This window comes from Magallana gigas, chromosome 6 (assembly GCF_963853765.1).
Source record: "Magallana gigas chromosome 6, xbMagGiga1.1, whole genome shotgun sequence".
NCBI classification, from domain to species: Eukaryota; Metazoa; Mollusca; class Bivalvia; order Ostreida; family Ostreidae; genus Magallana; species Magallana gigas.
In genome coordinates, this window is record NC_088858.1 from 52,436,972 (window position 1) to 52,455,761 (window position 18,790).

At 30.3% G+C, this 18,790-nt stretch overlaps 1 protein-coding gene across 2 annotated transcripts; it reads right to left on the reverse strand.

The window, feature by feature from the left end:
• Positions 1 to 7,506: 7,506 nt before the first annotated feature.
• Positions 7,507 to 10,995, reverse strand: LOC117688783 (spidroin-1-like). 2 transcript variants are annotated; one of them, XM_066088435.1, is made up of 3 exons: positions 10,840 to 10,995; positions 8,396 to 8,528; positions 7,507 to 8,347 (listed from the first exon to the last, which is right to left on the reverse strand). In XM_066088435.1, the coding sequence occupies exons 2-3, from the start codon at positions 8,526 to 8,528 to the stop codon at positions 7,605 to 7,607; spliced, it is 876 nt and encodes a 291-aa protein (XP_065944507.1). In that variant the 5' UTR covers positions 10,840 to 10,995; the 3' UTR covers positions 7,507 to 7,604. The 2 variants fall into 2 exon arrangements, with proteins under 2 accessions (XP_065944507.1, XP_065944506.1); XM_066088434.1 differs by having other exon boundaries at positions 7,508 to 8,528.
• Between the last annotated feature and the right edge of the window lie 7,795 nt (positions 10,996 to 18,790).

The following is an 18,790-nucleotide window of genomic DNA, read 5'->3' on the forward strand; positions in this document are numbered from 1 at the left end:
ATTTTCAAAAATATTTATTGTGAAAATAAACTATGCATATTGATATAATTACAATTACAGTTGAATTGTAAAAGCATTGCGCAAACATGATCACAAAGATAGAACACCATTTTTGTACATGTACGTGTGTACAATGTCATATGTTAAATTTCCTTTGAAAGGCCGCTTATATCAACTTGCGTTTACATTGAAACTCTGATAATATTTTACGTTTGGAAACATCTGAAATGAGATTAAAATATTTTTTGTGTGAATGTGGAATATAAAATCACAGTAGATAAAAGATTTTAAAAAATCTTATCAAGAATTTGTTATTTAAACAGTTTTGCAGCTTGTATCATTGACTCGATTGATCGCCGAGTTCTAATCTTTAGTCATAATATTTTTTCGTCATGTTGTCACCCTATATCTTTTCCAAGAACTATTTGATCCTTTATATGATTTAGGATTCATAATAGGTTGCTACTCACCAGAATCTTAATCCTTAGTGTTAAATGTTTTAGCTATCTTATTTAAGATATTCTACTTTTTCATCACTGATTTTACTTGATTTTGAATCGTTTTTACTGATATCAACACTATTATTAAACAAATTAAATTATCATTTGCTAATATTAATTCATATGTAATGCATTATTGAAACTAAAGGCTCATCATTCAGTATAATATGCGGTCATTTTAACTTTTCAAAGGTATTTTTAGTGATAAAGTTATTTTTGTTCTGCTTCATTTAAGAAATGAACTCAATGTCTACCCAAGTTATACTCGTATAACCTGGGTTGGGGCAATTTATGCTTTATAATCCGCTAAGCGGATTATAAAAAAGCGTAAATTGCTCCAACCCAGGTTATACGAGTGTAACTTATTGAGTTCATTCCTTATAATTTAATTTTCTGGAATTTGCTGTACAAATTGAGTCCGTTTTACTTTTAAAAATGATATAAATTTGTTCAAAATTCAAACGTAACGTCAAGTGAATTAGTACGTTGGTGCATTGTGACGTGTCTTGTGACGTGCAAACCAGGTTATACAAATTTAACTAAATTTTTCTATCCAATCAAATGCCGCGTTACAACCAGAATTAAATTATATGAAAATGATTTAATAAGGTAGCAGGTCTGCGTTTTCAAACAAAATTAGTATATAGGAAGATGAATCGCATAAAAAAACTTCAGATTATATGTTCACATTTCTCTAATAGTGTTAAAGCAAAAACCATATATCAATTTCATATTTTAAATAGTTTGTTGTAAGTTTAAGGGTTTAATTCAAATGGACATTATAAAGTAATTTATCACAGCTTTACGATCTATCTGCATGTAATTAAAAAAATGTTCTTGTAAAAATGAGTTTGGTTTGTAATATTAGTAAAACGTGTATCGTAAGATTCTTTGAATGTTTTACTTGACTTTAATGTAATATGAAGTACTTGTTCGAAATAATTTCTTCTTGAAATTATTGAAATTAAATGCGACTCGTAAGATTCTATAAACGTTTACAAAATGTTCCGTAATATGAAGTATTTGTTCGAATTATTTTTTTTCGAAGTCATTGAAAACGATACAGTTCATGTATTTTCTTTAGGAAAGCTACATATATGCTTTCATACTAAGTCTATGGGTTGTTTTTTTTAATGATAAAAGAAATTTGAAAACTTCAGAGAGATTTGAAAGGATAAAACGAGCACTTAATAATAAATGTCATTAATAAATTTGACTTGCTAAATTAGTTATTACTTTTGTATCATAGAGAATAAATATTCCAGTTCAAACAACAGTTTTTCATGGATAAATTTGAAAGCTTTTATTTAAACGCTGCAATAAAAAGCTAGAACATGGAAATGTATCGTTTTAATTTGTCGGTCCTGAAACGAAATTTTTGTGTAGCATTTTAAGAGCATTCAATTTCAAAACAGACACATAAAATGTATGTGTTTTCTTGTTTAATTCAGTTATGTTGCTAAGTATGCATAAACATTCTAAGACTTTTCTAAAGTTTATGCTTTTTTCTAAGGAATAATTTTATCTTAATTTTCATTGGATGAAAATTCTAAGCTATAAGCTTACTAATTCTAAGCTTAGCATATCGCTATTATTTAGGTAAACAAAGTCACTTCAGTTTTCACTATCATGTAAATATCGATTGATCATGGTTTTAAAAAGATCATGCTTTATTGAAACACAAACGTGATATGTGTCACAAATCAGTCTCTATTGTTACTTTTTTACGCACTAATATTCTATAAGGAACCTCTCAAATGTTCAAATGTAACTCGTTTTTTATACTCGTAGTGTACCTAGGACACGGTATCAGCTATAGTATTGGTCAGTTCTTTTTCTATTGTTAAATTACCTTAATTAAACTGCCACATTGCAGACCTGGTAGACACTGGAAAAGATTTTTTATGACAGGTATAAGCAGCTAATGTTTGAGTAACCCGTTCTCCTACTAGGGGTAAGTTGTACTATTTTATACTTTGTAATTTATTTATGGATTAGCCTTAATACATAACTTTGGAGTTTATATTTAATATTTTTAGTTACTTTTTGATATACTGGTTGGACGAGGTAAAACTGTTGAACAGAGATGTTTGCTCTCGCGTGTTCCTGTGTGGTCACGTGTCGAGTGTGTTCTCCATCTTAGGATATAAGTGCATGGAACACTTGTATCTTTTGTTGAGATGTACCGTGTATTTTGCCCATCGTTTAGACGTGTTTATTATAAGTTAAGTAGTTTGATACTCTAAACGTTATACATTGTTCATATTCGCTGTGAATTCGTGCTATTGTATGGTGTGTTGTTGTTGCTTTAAGGTTATATTGAATTCAGATTCACGCCATGCCACTCCTACATATCTCCAGTCCGTTTCCTCAGGATTGCCAATTCTACGTGCCCGTGGTGGAGACTTGTGACGAAGGAAAACTTTAATTTTTGCTGTTTTTGATATGTATATATTAAATGTATTTGTGTGTTTTTATCTTACATAAAACATGTAAATAGATATCAAATCTTGCTCTGTTTGACATAACACTAACGACGGCTGTCGTAACAATATGTATGTGAAAAAAAGTTAAAATTCCTCACACTTTAAAGGGACTTGAACACGATTTGTTTTAAAATTTTCAAATTTTATTTTCCCATTTTCAACATTTATACTCATAAATATAGAAACTTACAATGCTATGTCAAAATTTGAAAGTCAAATATCAATTTATAAGCAAGATACAGAGTTTATAATTCTTTGTTTTGTAAACAAAGCTCGAAAATGTCATTTTTTACAAATGTGTTGTATTGGTGTAAGTTTCATTCAAATGTATCTTTCTTTTGTTGGAAATAGTATTCATGAAGATATTGAATGAGTTTAAATTGTTTTTTGCATGTCATTTTGTCTACGAAATGGTAATTCTCTACATTACATTTTTGTAAACAACTATAAGACTCGAGCTTTGTTTACATAACAACCAATTCTCACCTATGTATCTCGCTTGTAACTTGACTTTAACATTCAATATTTTGGTCAATCATTTAAAATGCACAAGTTAACCATTTTATTCATAAAAAATAAAAATACATTTTTTGATCTCAAATCGTGTCCATGTCCCTTTAACATACTAGTATTTTGTTTATAATCAACATATAAATTATAAAAACTGGAGATTTATTATTCTATGTGAGTTCTTAATTCCGTCATTAATGAGAAATGACAAGAACAAACAGCCATCCATCTCAAAAATCCATACAACGAAATACAAATTCAAAGCAGAGAAACACGGACCTCTAGAAAGATAGAGGTAGGATCATGTGCAAAGGAGGAGTAAACATCCTCTGCTGACCGGTCACACCCACCGTGTGCTCTTTGTCATAATCGGGAAAAACGGAAAGGTCCGTAGACAATCTATTTCTTATCAAATCACGAGGGTATAAAATCGCTAAGTTTTTATCATAGTTTCATTTAACTTCCATTTGTTCCAAGAAAGGGATTATAGAAAAAAAAACCGCACGGACTGACAAAATGTACATGACATAAAATTATTTTATGACGTTAAGATTGTCGTTAGAAAACAATGCATTTGAGATTATTTCGAAATACACATTTCTAAACTGTCTGCAAAGATGCATACTGAAAGTTTAGGGGCATTAACTTTCCGATATTTTCACAATTTGTAAACAGTTTTCTTATTTCATACACTTAAGCAACATGCTTAAATACTTAAGACATGCAAGATTCATGCTTGGATTTTAGCATATGCTAAGTATATGCTTGAGAGTTGAAAACTTTCATGTAACATACTATGCCATATGTTAAGTCAAATTTCAATCTGCTAAGTAAAATTTCTGAATATGCTTAAGTACTTAAGAATTTTAATGCACATCACCCCAGATGTCTCATAACATGCGTTATAAGAAAATAATAAAAAGAGAAAGATTTTTATTATACACATGTTTAGATTTTTAATAAATCATTTTGTCGTTAAATCCTAATTCTAAACGTGCACGTTCCGTCTTCTTTCGTCAGGCAATGTAATGATGTGCAATTTGAACGGCAGAACTCTAGCATATTTGAGGTGAAAATTTTGACATCTTCACATGTGAATTATTTAACATCCTTGACTGAGAAATATCAATAATGGTCATATTTAATGTTTTGTATGTTCAACCGTTAAAACAAAAGACTGTTGATTATGCCGTTAAATTGTTTCAAAACAACTCTGTTCAAAATAAGTGATCAATTTTTTGACAGTGTTCCTTTGGTATATCTTTAACGTGGAATGGTAAAAAATAAACTCATAACTTTTCTAATCCTTCTGCTCTCTTCTGATAAAGGCTATGAAACATTAAACTTTAGAGTTTGGAAGCAGGTCAATAAAATAATCTGCATCGATGATTTCTTTTCAATGTAGAAATTAAAAGTGCCATATTATATCAGAAATAATAAATTACTGTTCTATTTGGAAATAGGATTAAAAAAGAATTTGATTATATATTGCTGAGGTGCATAGGTCATCATTGACTTAGTTAAAAAAAGAAAAAAAGCAGTCTTTTTTTAATGAAAAACACCATACCTTATATTACGGGTGCTTCGTTGATTATTTTTATTCAACTATCAATTCATAGTTTTATTTACAAGACAGGATGACAGCTTAAAATATCCAAAAAATTCTTCAATATCAATAATTTATCAAAAAAAATTGCTAAATATGTAACAGTTTTTCCTAAACAAACGTGCTTGGGGTAGAATTGGACACCTACATGTTGTGACACATATTTATTAATAACAACAAAAATTATCAGGTATAATTCTATAGATAGTGTCTCTCCCAAAATTGGAAATGAGTAGTGCAGTGGTTAAGAGGGTTCACTACGGATCTGTAAGCCATGAATTCAAACCCCGCTAAGATTTTAAAGATTTTACATTTCCTAAATTTTGTTTAAAACATCTTTTTCGTTATATATTGGAAAAAAGGAAAATTCGAGACCGGTGAGAGAATCTTTATTGTATAATTCCTTAATCCACATTAATACTAACAGATGTTCCATCACCACCATAAACAAACTTAAAATAAAAGATTAATTTATCTAAGACCAATTAACAGAAAAAAATTGCTTGTTGTAAACTGTAACTCGACGTTTTTAACAAGCATTTATTGTATTACGCAATGTTTTAAGTGTTTTAAAAATTGAATGTCTGCTTTTATCAATTGTCCTCAATGCTGTTGACTGATCGTTGTTTTCAAAAATTGAAAATCCCAATCCTGGGCAAAAAATTTCGACAAGTCCTTTCTTGAGTTGTTATGAGTAATCAAACACTTTTGATCTTCATTTTGTCAACTAGAAAATATTTGTGGTAAAAAATTGCAGTTCATTGCAGACATTAACGACCACTTTCAAAATTATACAGATTTTCTCTCTCTCTCTCTCTCTCTCTCTCTCTCTCTCTCTCTCTCTCTCTCTCTCTCTCTCTCTCTCTCTCTCTCTCCGCATTTAAATTGGATTGCAGTAATGTTTTTACTCTGAACGAAATAAATTCATCAAGATTTGTAATTGATTAAAAAAAAACAAAAATGACGAACTGAAAATGACTTTTGTTTAATGTTTATTTACATTTCATTATTATTTTATAAAAAACAACATGAACGTGCTCCTAACAAGTAGTATTACAAACGAAATAAGGTTGTTTTCACAGTCCTTTACTTGTCATTTCACCCAACCAGTGTAACGATTCATTGTTCAATTAATCCCTTTTATCTAAAGCATTTGCTTAGAAGAAAACAACAGTGTTTCTTCAAACAAAAAGTTTGCAAACCTGAATATTGTAAAATTTCAAACCAATGAAAGTACTTTAGTTATAATGTACTTTAATCTACATTAATATGGACAGATGTCCCACGCCACCTTAAGGTATCCAACTTTTGTTACAACTGATATTTCTTTATCTTGCTTTTTATGTTTAAAAAGATTTGGGTGGGGTATTCTGTGTTGAATAAAGTATCGTTTGCACACAACAATGCTTTATATCCTTACGTATTTAAATCTATGTCCTATTTATCCTCATTTTTTCGGATTAAGATACCGAGAATTTCAGCACAGAGTATGAATAGATATTGAGACATGGTATTCCCTTTTCTACATCCTTTCTCTGGATGAACATGTTAAGATAATATTTGTGTAAAGCATAAAATGTATTATCGTATTAAAAATGTTTACCTGATTTCCCAAAACAAAAAATTCTAAAGTTTCAAAAATGAATTTCCAGTTAACAGAATCGATTTCTTTTATCAAAATTGATTAGCATAATAAGACATAGATTTAGGTTTTAGAGTACTGTTGTTATTGATAAGAAAACCAAAATAAAGCATCGCAAAATCAATGTTATCAGAATTTACATTTAGAGACACATTATTATCTTCCCCTAACACCCACATCCACCACACCTCGTTACAAACTTGGTAACAAATAAGATCAATGGATTGCTCAAAAGGATTCTGGTATACATTTTGTCGAATTGTTTTTTTCCTTACGGTTAAAACACCCTAGCAATAAAAATTATTATTATCAATAATTTGTACCATTGCGTTTTGATCTCATTTCTCAATAATAGTAGACAAATCAATCGAAGGTATCAAACTTTATAACTTTTTAGTGGTGCAAATTTTTATTGAAACTATTTAGCGTCTAGATGTGAATGAAAAAGATGTTTCATAATACTTACAGTATTGTAAATGTAATGCCATTTTTTCTGAAATGCTTGTGAAACAAGTATAACTGTATTTCATTCTACAATTCGGATGTATATAAATCTTTGTCAATCAAAATATCAGTTTTAGAACAATATATTAAAGGTTAAATTATTATAATACTTTCTGTGAAAATCATTTTCATCATTTCCTGGTACTATTCCTATTTACAACATTGTAGATAAGAGCAAGCTATTTAAGAAATGAAATCATATTTGTAATATATTTATTGAATGTAGATTACCAATAAATATAACAAAAATGATAACAAATACACATTTTCACCAACATAAGAGAAACATGCATATCACAGACCGAATAAAAAAATATCTCCAAACTTTTCACGAACGAATGAAATGTTAATTCATATTAATATTTCTTTCCTGGTACAAATCTTGAACCAATGACACCGGTTGATCCTCCAATAATTCCACCATTAAATCCATTGGCAGAAGCTGAAGCGGCGGCGGCAGCAGCTGCATTGTTAGAGGCAGCGGCAGCAGCAGCAGCGGCGGCAGATCCAGAGTTTTGTCCGACAACATTGGGGTAGTAGGGAGATGGTTGAACAAATTGACCACCAATCTGACCAGCAAACTGGGAACCTCTAATTCCTGAATGAGATCCGAAGTTAGCACCAGATGCAGAGGCAGCAGCAGCAGCAGCGGCAGCATTTTGTCCAGCTGCAGCGGCGGCAGCTGCGGCGGCGTTTCTACCAGCAGCGGCGGCAGCAGCAGCGGCAGCATTTTGACCAGCAGCGGCGGCAGCAGCAGCGGCAGCACTTTGCTGACCAGCAGCGGCGGCGGCAGCAGCAGCAGCGGAACCTCCCAGACCTGCAAATTGTTGAACAACTGGGAATTGTACGGGTTGAACCTGATGAACGAATGGTCCGTAGTTAGAGCCAATTAAATGATGTTCTGAGTGCCCTTGGAGTCCATTGAATGATGTCCTTTGTGCAGATGATGCAGCAGCAGCGGCAGCAGCAGTGGCAGCTGAGTTTCCTCCAAACAATCCAAATTCAGCATCAAATCCATTGTTAAAACCTGTTGAAGCTGCATTGGCGGCTGCAGCGGCGGCGGCAGCGGAGTTCAAGCCGCTTGCGGCAGCAGCAGCAGCAGCAGCAGAGTTTCCACCGTTAAGCCCCAAGATGCTGCTTTCAAATCCGTTGTTGTTGATGCCGATGAAACCGCCATTAATTTTACGTCCTCCATATCCTTGAGATTTAGGATAGTAGTCAGTGTTGACTGGCAGAGCAATAGCGCCAGCAACGAGGCAAAGGAGGACAGCAGGGATCATCTGGAGGAATGAAGAGGATATACTTCTTAAAGCTTTAAAGCAATTTTCATCATTTGTACATCAAATGTGTGATTACAGTGTAATTATTTTATTGAAGAGCTACGAAACGAGATATTTATTACTATGTCCAATGTAAATACCCAAACATCTAACAGCATCGTTGGTTACATCAATGCCGATAATATTATTATATTTGTCTTTTAAACTACCAAGTAGTATACACTGCGTTTTGTTTATATTAACTTTTGATCCAGCTTGTTTACAGAATTCTTCTACAGTCCTTATTGCAACATTTAAAGAAGAAATATTTTTCAAGGCTAAAGTGACATCATCCGCATGTTGTATAATTTTTAAATCGTCTACCATGTTTGATATATTTATTCCTTGACTTTCTGAATTGTGTTTTAATTTATAAGCCAATATTTCCGCGACAAACAGATATAGAAGTGCTGAGATAGGACACCCTTGTCTTATGCCTCTTTTCATTTTGCAAGTTTTAGAAATCCATCCACTGTTCTTAACTCTAAAAATTGGATTTGTGTAAAGAATTTTGACCCATGAAATAAAATGTTCCCCAAAATTAAATTGTTTTAAAACTCGAAAAAGGAAATTCCACTCGACTGAATCGAATGCTTTTTCAAAATCTAAAAATAGCAATAAACCCTCATTATTGTTTTCCATGCAGTATTCATAGATTTCTAAGATTAATCTTGCATTTATGCCTATAAAGCGGCCTTTTATATATGCTGATTGTTCCTTGCTAATCAGTTTATCAATAACTGTTTGTAATTTTTTGGCAAGGACAAAAGCTAAAATTTTATAGTCGGTATTTGTTAAACTTAATGGTCTGTAATTTTTAAGGCTATTTTTGTCCCCTTTCTTAAATAAAAGAGTGATAAGAGCTAACCGCTGTGAAAAGGGTAGTTCCTGTTTATCGAAAATACTTAGTAAAACTTCATAAAAGAGTGGTCCAATTGTTTTCCAAAAACATTTATAAAATTCAGCCGGTATACCGTCTAAACCCGGGGATTTGTTATTTTTCAAATTATTGACTGCATCTGCGCATTCATCAATTGTAGGTAATGAGTCGCAAAATTCTTTTTCACTATTGCTAAGTTTTGGACATTCCACGTCATTTAAATAAGCATTCATATCATCATTTTTAATAGATTTACTTGTATATAAGTTTTCATAAAAGTGACACATTTCTTCTATAATTTCGCCATTACTTGCTACAGTTTTGTTATCGGTTTTTATTTCTAATATTGTATTGTTAGCTTGATGTTTCTTTTCCAAACCTAAAAAGAATTTTGTATTTCGTTCACCTTCGTTAATCCATTTTGTTTTAGATCTAATCTTCGCTCCTTTAGCTATTTCATTGTACATGTAATCTAATTCCTTTTCAAGTTTTCTTTTTTCATTCATATCAATATCTCCGCTAGGTAAATTTTCTATATCATCTATCCTTTTCTCAATCAATTTTATTCTATATTTTACATTGTTTCTGGACTGTCTTGCGTAATTAATGGAATAATCACGAACCTTTATTTTAAAAGATTCCCATTTTGATATTGGATCTAATGAGTCATCTATGTTTTTGAATAATTCTAAGATTCCGCGTTTGTAGTCTTCGTTTTCTAGATGCGAGATATTTAATTTCCAGTATCCTTTACCTCTCTCCAAATTACTAAAATTTAAATTACATTTTATTAACCTGTGGTCACTTAACCGCTTGTTTTTTTTATGAGTACCTGGTAATTTTCGAACAACAATATTTTTTACATAATCAATTGTATCATTGCACACAAAAATGTAATCTATTCTACTCTTCGGGGAATTTTCTGCATTGGTTATTACTAACCAATTTCAAATTTTTTTGACCAAACAGTTATCAACAATAAACCAAAGTATTTTTATTTAGATAGATGGTCTTGAAATTTTTGGCATTAGAAAATGAAGTGATTTATGTGAAATGTAGCTTATATTTATTTAAATCAAAAAGTATTTATATTAGAAAGAAAAGTTTAATTTTTCAAATTGGTGATTTTTTAACAAGCAAAAGTCTGTAGTAAACTTTAATATAATTGATTTGATCAATAATCGACGTGTTTTTTTGTTTTTTTAAAAGTACTTTATTTTCAAAAAGAAAAATAATTTATACTGTACCAAAATGTAAATTCTTAATATAAATCATGTTTATGTACTTTTTTTGTTTAGTAATGTGATTTTCATACTTTATCAATAGACGATTTTAAAGATATTATAAGTGTTTTTTGATTATACGATGAATCAAAATTATCACTGTTCTTACCTTGAAGTGTCTTTTGGTGAACGAACCTGGACGATTAGTGACAATTACTACACTTTGCAGCCTATATATACACACCAGATCGTTGACGTAATCAGGAAAGAATATGCATGAGGTTTTACTGATAAAAGCTAAACTGAATGTGATTGGCTACCTAAAATAAGAAGAATTTTGCAATTGACTTGGATGGTACAATTTTCACGGTAAAACGCTGATTACATAATTGTTAGTTTAGATCTTTACCATGGGAGATTTTTGATGATTCATGTTTTCTTTACATAGGCATGTTTTTGTTTTTTGGTCAGGGTATTTCCTCATGCAAAAGGTTATGCTACTTGAATTCATTATAAAATATATTTTGTTAGAGTATGGTCGGTTATTATCAATTAGTATGATGATGTTTAACTAAATAATACGTTTAAGGAATCCACTTTTGCGTATGCGATGTAGTTGGTTTAAAAACGCAAAAGTTCGTAACTTTTTAGTTCTTAGAAATATTTCGTCATGTTATATCTCTTTTGGTTCATTTACCACAGTCTTTTTCCCTATAATTTTGTTTTATATTATTGAACAATTTTCTTACGCATGTATTATTGCGAAATATATACTAGTGAAATTTCTTTAAACCGACAGGCTTCTGGGCCGGACAAAAGGGCCGGTTTATAGGGGGTGCTGGTTTACTGAGGTTAAGTTAAAACTAACCATTGTCAAGGAAATTATGTCTCTGTTTGAACCATTTATCTAAGCTCACTACATGTATAAATATACAGGTATAATTCTTTTTGTAACTTATAGACAATAATAAAATTTGAATTTTCAAAAATATTTATTGTGAAAATGAACTATGCATATTGATATAATTACAATTATAGTTGAATTGTTATTTAACATTGCGCAAACATGATCACAGAGATAGAACACCATTTTTGTACATGTACGTGTGTACAATGTCATATGTTAATCAACTTGCGTTTACATTGAAACTCTGATAATATTTTAGTTTTGGAAACATCAGAAATGAGATTAAATATTTTTTGTGTGAATGTGGAATATAAAATCACAGTAGATAAAAGATTTTAAAAAATCTTATTAAGAATTTGTTATTTTAACAGTTTTGCAGCTTGTATCATTGACTCGATTGATCGCCGAGTTCTAATCTTTAGTCATTATATTTTTTCGTCATGTTGTCACCCTATATCTGTTACCAAGAACTATTTGATCCTTTATATGATTTAGGATTCATAATAGGTTGCTACTCACCAGAATCTTAATCCTCAGTGTTAAATGTTTTAGCTATCTTATTTAAGATATTCTACTTTTTCATCACTGATTTTACTTGATTTTGAATCTTTTTTACTGATATCAACACTATTATTAAACAAATTAAATTTTCATTTGCTTATATTAAATCATATGTAATGCATTATTGAAACTAAAGGCTCATCATTCAGTATAATACGCGGTCATTTTAATTTTTCAAAGGTATTTTTAGTGATAAAGTTATTTTAGTTCTGCTTTATATGAAAATGATTTAATAAGGTAGCAGGTCTGCCTTTTCAAACAAAATTAGTATATAAGAAGATGAATCGCATAAAAAAACTTCAGATTATATGTTCACATTTCTCCAATAGTGTTTAAGCAAAAACCATATATCAATTTCATATTTTTAATAGTTTGTTGTATGTTTAAGGATTCAATTCAAATGGACATTATAAAGTAATTTATCACAGCTTTACAATATATCTGTATGTAATTAAAAAATGTTCTTGTAAAAATGAGTTTGGTTTGTAATATTAGTAAAACGTGTATCGTAAGATTCTTTGAATGTTTTACTTGACTTTAATGTAATATGAAGTACTTGTTCGAAATAATTTCTTCTTGAAATTATTGAAATTAAATGCGACTCGTAAGACTCTATAAACGTTTACAAAATGTTCCGTAATATGAAGTATTTATTCGAATTATTTTTTTTCGAAGTCATTGAGAACGATACAGTTCATGTATTTCCTTTAGGAAAGCTACATATATGCTTTCATGCTAAGTCTATGGGTTGTTTTTTTTTTAATGATAAAAGAAATTTGAAAACTTCAGAGAGATTTGAAAGGATAAAACGAGCACTTAATTATAAATGTCATTAATAAATTTGACTTGCTAAATTAGTTATTACTTTTGTATCATAGAGAATAAATATTCCAGTTCAAGCAACATTGTTTCATGGATAAATTTGAAAGCTTTTATTTAAACGCTTCAATAAAAAGCTATAGAAAGGATATGTATCGTTTTAATTTGTCGGTCCTGATTTTTGTATAGCATTTTAAGAGCATTCAATTTCAAAACAAACACATAAAATGTATGTGTTTTCTTGTTTAATTCATTTAAGTTAAGCATGATTGTAAAATGATTTGTTTTGTTAATAAGAATATTAAGCGTGATGTTTTCCTTGCATAATGAAAAGCAACTTAATGATTAACATTTATAGATAAAATACTTTTTAAATACAAGCACGTTCATAATCAAAACAGTTTTCCAAATAATTAAACTTTGACCCAATATACGTATAGGAAACTGAGGATCGTATGCATAAACATTTTAAGACTTTTCTTAAGTTTATGCTTTTTTCTAAGGAATAATTTTATCTTAATTTTCAATGCATGAAAATTTTAAGCTACATGCTTAGTAATTCTAAACTTAGCATATTGCAATTATTTAAGTTAATAAAGTCTCTTCAGTTTTCACTATCATGTAAATATTGATTGATTATGGTTTTAAAAAGATTATGCTTTCTTGAAACACAAACGTGATATGTGTCACAAATCAGTCTCTATTGTTACATTTTTTTACGCACTAATATTCTATAAGGAACCTCTCAAATGTTCAAATGTAACTCGTTTTTTATACTCGTAGTGTACCTAGGACACGGTATCAGCTATAGTATTGGTCAGTTCTTTTTCTATTGTTAAATTACCTTAATTAAACTGCCGCATTGCAGACATGGCAGACAGTGGACACGATTTCTTCATGACAGATATAAAGAGCTAATGTTTGAGTAACCCGTTCTCCTATTAGGGGTAAGTTTTACTATTTTATACTTTGTAATTTAATTACGGATTAGCCTGTATACATTGCTTTGGAGTTTATATTAAATATTTTTAGTTACTTTTTGATATACTGGTTTGACGAGGTAAAACTGTTAAACAGAGATTTATTTTTTGCTGTGATGTACCGTGTAATTTGCCAATCGTTTAGACGTGTTTATTATTTGTTAAGTAGTTTGATACTCTAAACGTTATGCATTGTTCGTATTCGCTGTGAATTCGTGCTATTGTATGGCGTGCTGTTGTTGCTCAAAGGTTATATTGAACTCAGTTTCACGCCATGCCACTCCTACTCATCTCCAGTTCGTTTACTCAGGATGGCCCATTCTACGTGCCCGTGGTGGAGACTTGTGACGAAGGAAAACTTGAATTTCTGTTGTTTTTGATATGTATATATTAAATGCATTTGTGTGTTTTTATCTTATATAAAACATGTAAATAGATATCAAATCCTGTTCTGTTTGACAGAACACTAACGACGGCTGTCGAAACAATATCTATGTGAAAAAAATTAAAATTTCTGACACTTTAACATACTAGTATTTTTTTTATAATCTACATATAAATGATTAAAACTGGAGATTTTTTATTCTATGTGAATTCTTGATTCCGTCATTGATGAGAAATGACAAGAACAAAGTGTCATCCATCTCAAAAATCCATAAAACGAAATACAAATTCAAAGCAGAGCAACACGGACCTCTAGAATGATATAGGTAGGATCAGGTGCAAAGGAGGAGTAAACATCCTCTGCCGACCGGTCACACCCGCCGTGTGCTCTTTGTCATAATCGGGAAAAACGGAAAGGTCCGTAGACAATCTATTTTTCATCAAATCACAAGGGTATAAAATCGCAAAGTTTTTATCATAGTTTCATTTAACTTCCATCTGTTCCAAGAAAGGGATTAGATTAAAAAAAAATCTTTCACGCACCGACTGACAAAATGTACATGACATAAAATTATTTTAAGACGTTAAGAATGTCGTTGGAAACATTGCAATTGAGATTATTTCGAAATACACATTTCTTAACTGTCTGCAAAGATGCATATTGACAGTTTAGCGGCATTAACTTTCCGATTTTTTTACAATTCGTAGACAGTTTTCTTATTATCATACACTTAAGCAACATGTTTAAATACTTAAGACATGCAAGATCCATGCTTTGATTTAAGCATATGCTAAGTATATGCTTGAGAGTTGAAAATTTTCATGTAACACACTATGCAATATGTTAAGTCAAATTTCAATCTGCTAAGTAAACGTTTTGATTATGCTTAAGCACTTAAGAATTTTAATGCTCATCACCCCAGATGTCTCATAACATGCGTTATGAGAAAATAATAAAAAGATAATTTTTTTTTATTATACACGTGTTTAGATTTTTCATAAATCATTTTGTTGTTTAAGCCTAATTCTAAACGTGCACGTTCCCTCTTCTTTGGACAGGCAATGTAATGATGTGCAATTTGAACGGCAGAAATCTAGCATATTTGAGGTGAAAAAATTGACATCTTCACAGGTGAATTATTTAACATCCTTAACTGAGAAATATCAATAATGTTCATATTTACAATGTTTTGTATGTTCATCCGTTAAAACAAAAGACCGTTGATAATGCCGTTGTTTCAACACAACTCTATTAAAAAAAAATCAATTTTTTGACAGTTTTCCTCTGGTATATCTTCAACAGTGGAATCGTGAAAAATAAACTCATAACTTTTCAAATCGGTCTGCTTTTTTTTATAAAGGCTATGAAACATAAAACCTAAAAGTTTAGATGCAGGTCAAAAAATAATCTGCAACGATGTTTTCTTTTCAATGTAGAAATTAAAAGTGCCATATTATATCAGAAATGAAAAATTACTGTTCTATTTGGAAATAAGATAAAAAGAAATAGAGAATCTGATTATAAATTGCTAAAATGCATAGGTCATCATTGACTAAGTTAAACAAAAAGAAAACAGCAGTCTTTTCAAACAGGAAACACCATACCTCATATATAAGGTGCTTCGTTGATTATTTTTATTTAACAATCAACTCATAGTATTTTCAATTAGAGAAGACAACGGCTTAAAAATCTAAAAATTCAACAATATCAACATTTTATATAAAAAAAATTGATAAATATTAAACCTTCTTCCTAAACAAACGTGCCTGAGGTAATATTGGACACCTCCATGTTGTGACAAATTTTTATGAATATCAAAAAAAAAAATCAGGTATAATTTTATAAATAGTGTATCTCCCAAAATTGAAAATGAGTAGTGCAGTGGTTAAGAGGGTTCACTACGGAACTGTTAGCCATGAATTCAAACCCCGCTAAGATTTTAAATTCGTAAATTTTTGAAAAACATATTATTCGTTATATATTGAAAAAAAAAAGAAAATTCAAGACCGTTGAAAATATCTTTATTATTTAATTCTTTATTCCACATTAATATTGACATATGCTCCATCACCACCTTAAACACACTTAAAATAAAAGATTAATTTGTCTAAGACCAATAAGTAGCAGAAAAAAAATTGCTTGTTGTAAACTGTAACTCGACGTTTCTAACAAGCATTTATTGTATTACGCCATGTTTTAAGTGTTAAATTGAATGCCTGCTTTTGACATTTGTCTTCAATGCTGTTGAATGGTTGTTGTTTTCGAAAATTGAAAATCCAAATCCTGGTCCTTACTTGAGTTGTTATGAGTAATCAAACACTGTTGATCTTCATTATGTCAACTAGAAAATGTTTGTGGTAAAAATTGTTGTTCATCGCAGACATTAACAACCACTTTCAAAATTGAACAGATTTCTCTGTATTTGCATAAAAGAAAACAACCGAGTTTCTTTAAACATTAAACAAGTCTGCAAAACCTGAAATGTATGAAGGTAAATATTAAATACATTGATTGTGTCCTACCCAAAAGAAAATGATATTTATTTGCGAAATATCCGTGTCGTAAATAAAAGCACCTTCGTTAGTTATTCCTATGAATTTTTTTGGGAAATGGTACATTGTCAAATAAGTTTTTTTTGTTTTTGTTTTGTTTTTGTTTGTTTTGTTTTTTACACTTTTAACAATGTTAAAATCCAACTCGAATGAAGCATCATTGAATTTGCATTGTTTGTTTGCAGATCAAAACTTAACATTTCGATCATATAAGGAATAACAGATAAAACGAATACGAACTTTCACATCAAGATTTTCTGCCTTTTTTCAACTCTAAGATCACCGAAAGGTAACAAACATAAAACTGAATGGCATAGTTCTAACATATGCATTAAATGAGTTTTTCAGATGACTAACATAATCCATAAAATTTATGTGCTAAATTTGTTCGTATATCTAGAAGAAAAAAGAAGAAAACCAAAACAACCAGTTTGATTACTTAACGAATTAAACATTCTATTCTTCTCTTAGAATGCCTATGAAAATGAAATTTTTGTTTGAATATTGTAAAATTTTAAATCGATGAAAGTACTTTAGTTATAATGTACTTTAATCTACATTAATATGGACAGATGTCCCACGCCACCTTAAGGTATCCAACTTTGGTTACAACTGATATTTTTTTATCTTGCTTTCTATGTTTGAACGGATTAAGATACCAAGAATTTCAGCAGATAGTATGAATAAATATTGAGACATGATATTCCCCTGTCTGCATCCTCTCTCTGTTTAGACATGTTAAGATAATATTTTGTGCAATGCATAAAATGTATTATCGTATTAAGAATTAATCTTTTTTACTTGATTTCCCAAAACAAAAAAGTCTTAAGTTTCAAAAATGAATTTCCAGTAACAGAATCAATTTAGATTTCGGTTTTAGAGTACTAAAGTTGGTAAGAAAACCAAAATAAAGCATCGCAAAATCAATATTATCAGAATGTCATTTACATTTACAGACACATTATTATCTTACTCTAACACCCACTACCACCCCACCTCCTTACAAACTTGGGAATAAATAAAATCAATGGATTGCTCAAAGGGATTCTAGTATACATTTTGTCTAATTGTTTTTTCCTTACAGTTGAAACACCCTAGCAAAAAAAAATTATTATTATCAATAATTTGCACCATTGCGTTTTGATCTCATTACCATTTAATAGTAGGCAATCAACCAGAGGTATTAAATTTCGTAACTTTTTTAGTGGTGCAGATTTATTGAAACTATTTAGCGTCTAGATGTGCACGAACAAGATGTTTCATAATACTTTCTGTATTGTAAATGTAATGCCTTTTTTGCTGAAAAGCTGGTGAAATTTCGTGAAATTTTGTGAAATAAAGAAATATGTGACCGGTCCGCGGAGGATGCTCACTCCTCCTAGACAACTAATTCTACCTCTATCTGTTTGGAGGTCCGCGTTGCTCTGCTTTGAATTTGTATTTCGTTTTATGGATTTTTGATATGGTTCACGGTTTGTTCTTGTCATTTTTTCATGTTGTCTTAAGTATTCGTTATACACCGGTATATGATCTGCATTTTTATGATTGAACTCTTACGAGAGAAGACAAATCGTCAATAAAGTAGTGCTATATTATATTCTACAATTCGGGTGTATATAAATCTTTGTCAATCAATATATCAGTTTAAGAAGAATATCTCAAAGGTAAAATTAAAACTTTCTGTGAAAATCACTTTCATCATTTCCTAGTACTATTATAATTTACAACATTGTAGAGCAATCTATTTAAGAAACGAAATCATATTTGTAAAATATATTTATTGAATGTAGATTATCAATAAATATAACAAAAATGATAATAAAAACACATTTTCACCGACATAAGAGAAACATGCATATCACAGCCCAAAAAAATATCTTCAAACTTTTCACCAACGAATGAAATGTTAATTCATA

Excerpts from the sequence above, each read along its gene's own strand:
- LOC117688783 (XM_066088434.1), bottom strand. The coding sequence starts at position 8,528 with ATGATCCCTGCTGTCCTCCTTTGCCTCGTTGCTGGCGCTATTGCTCTG.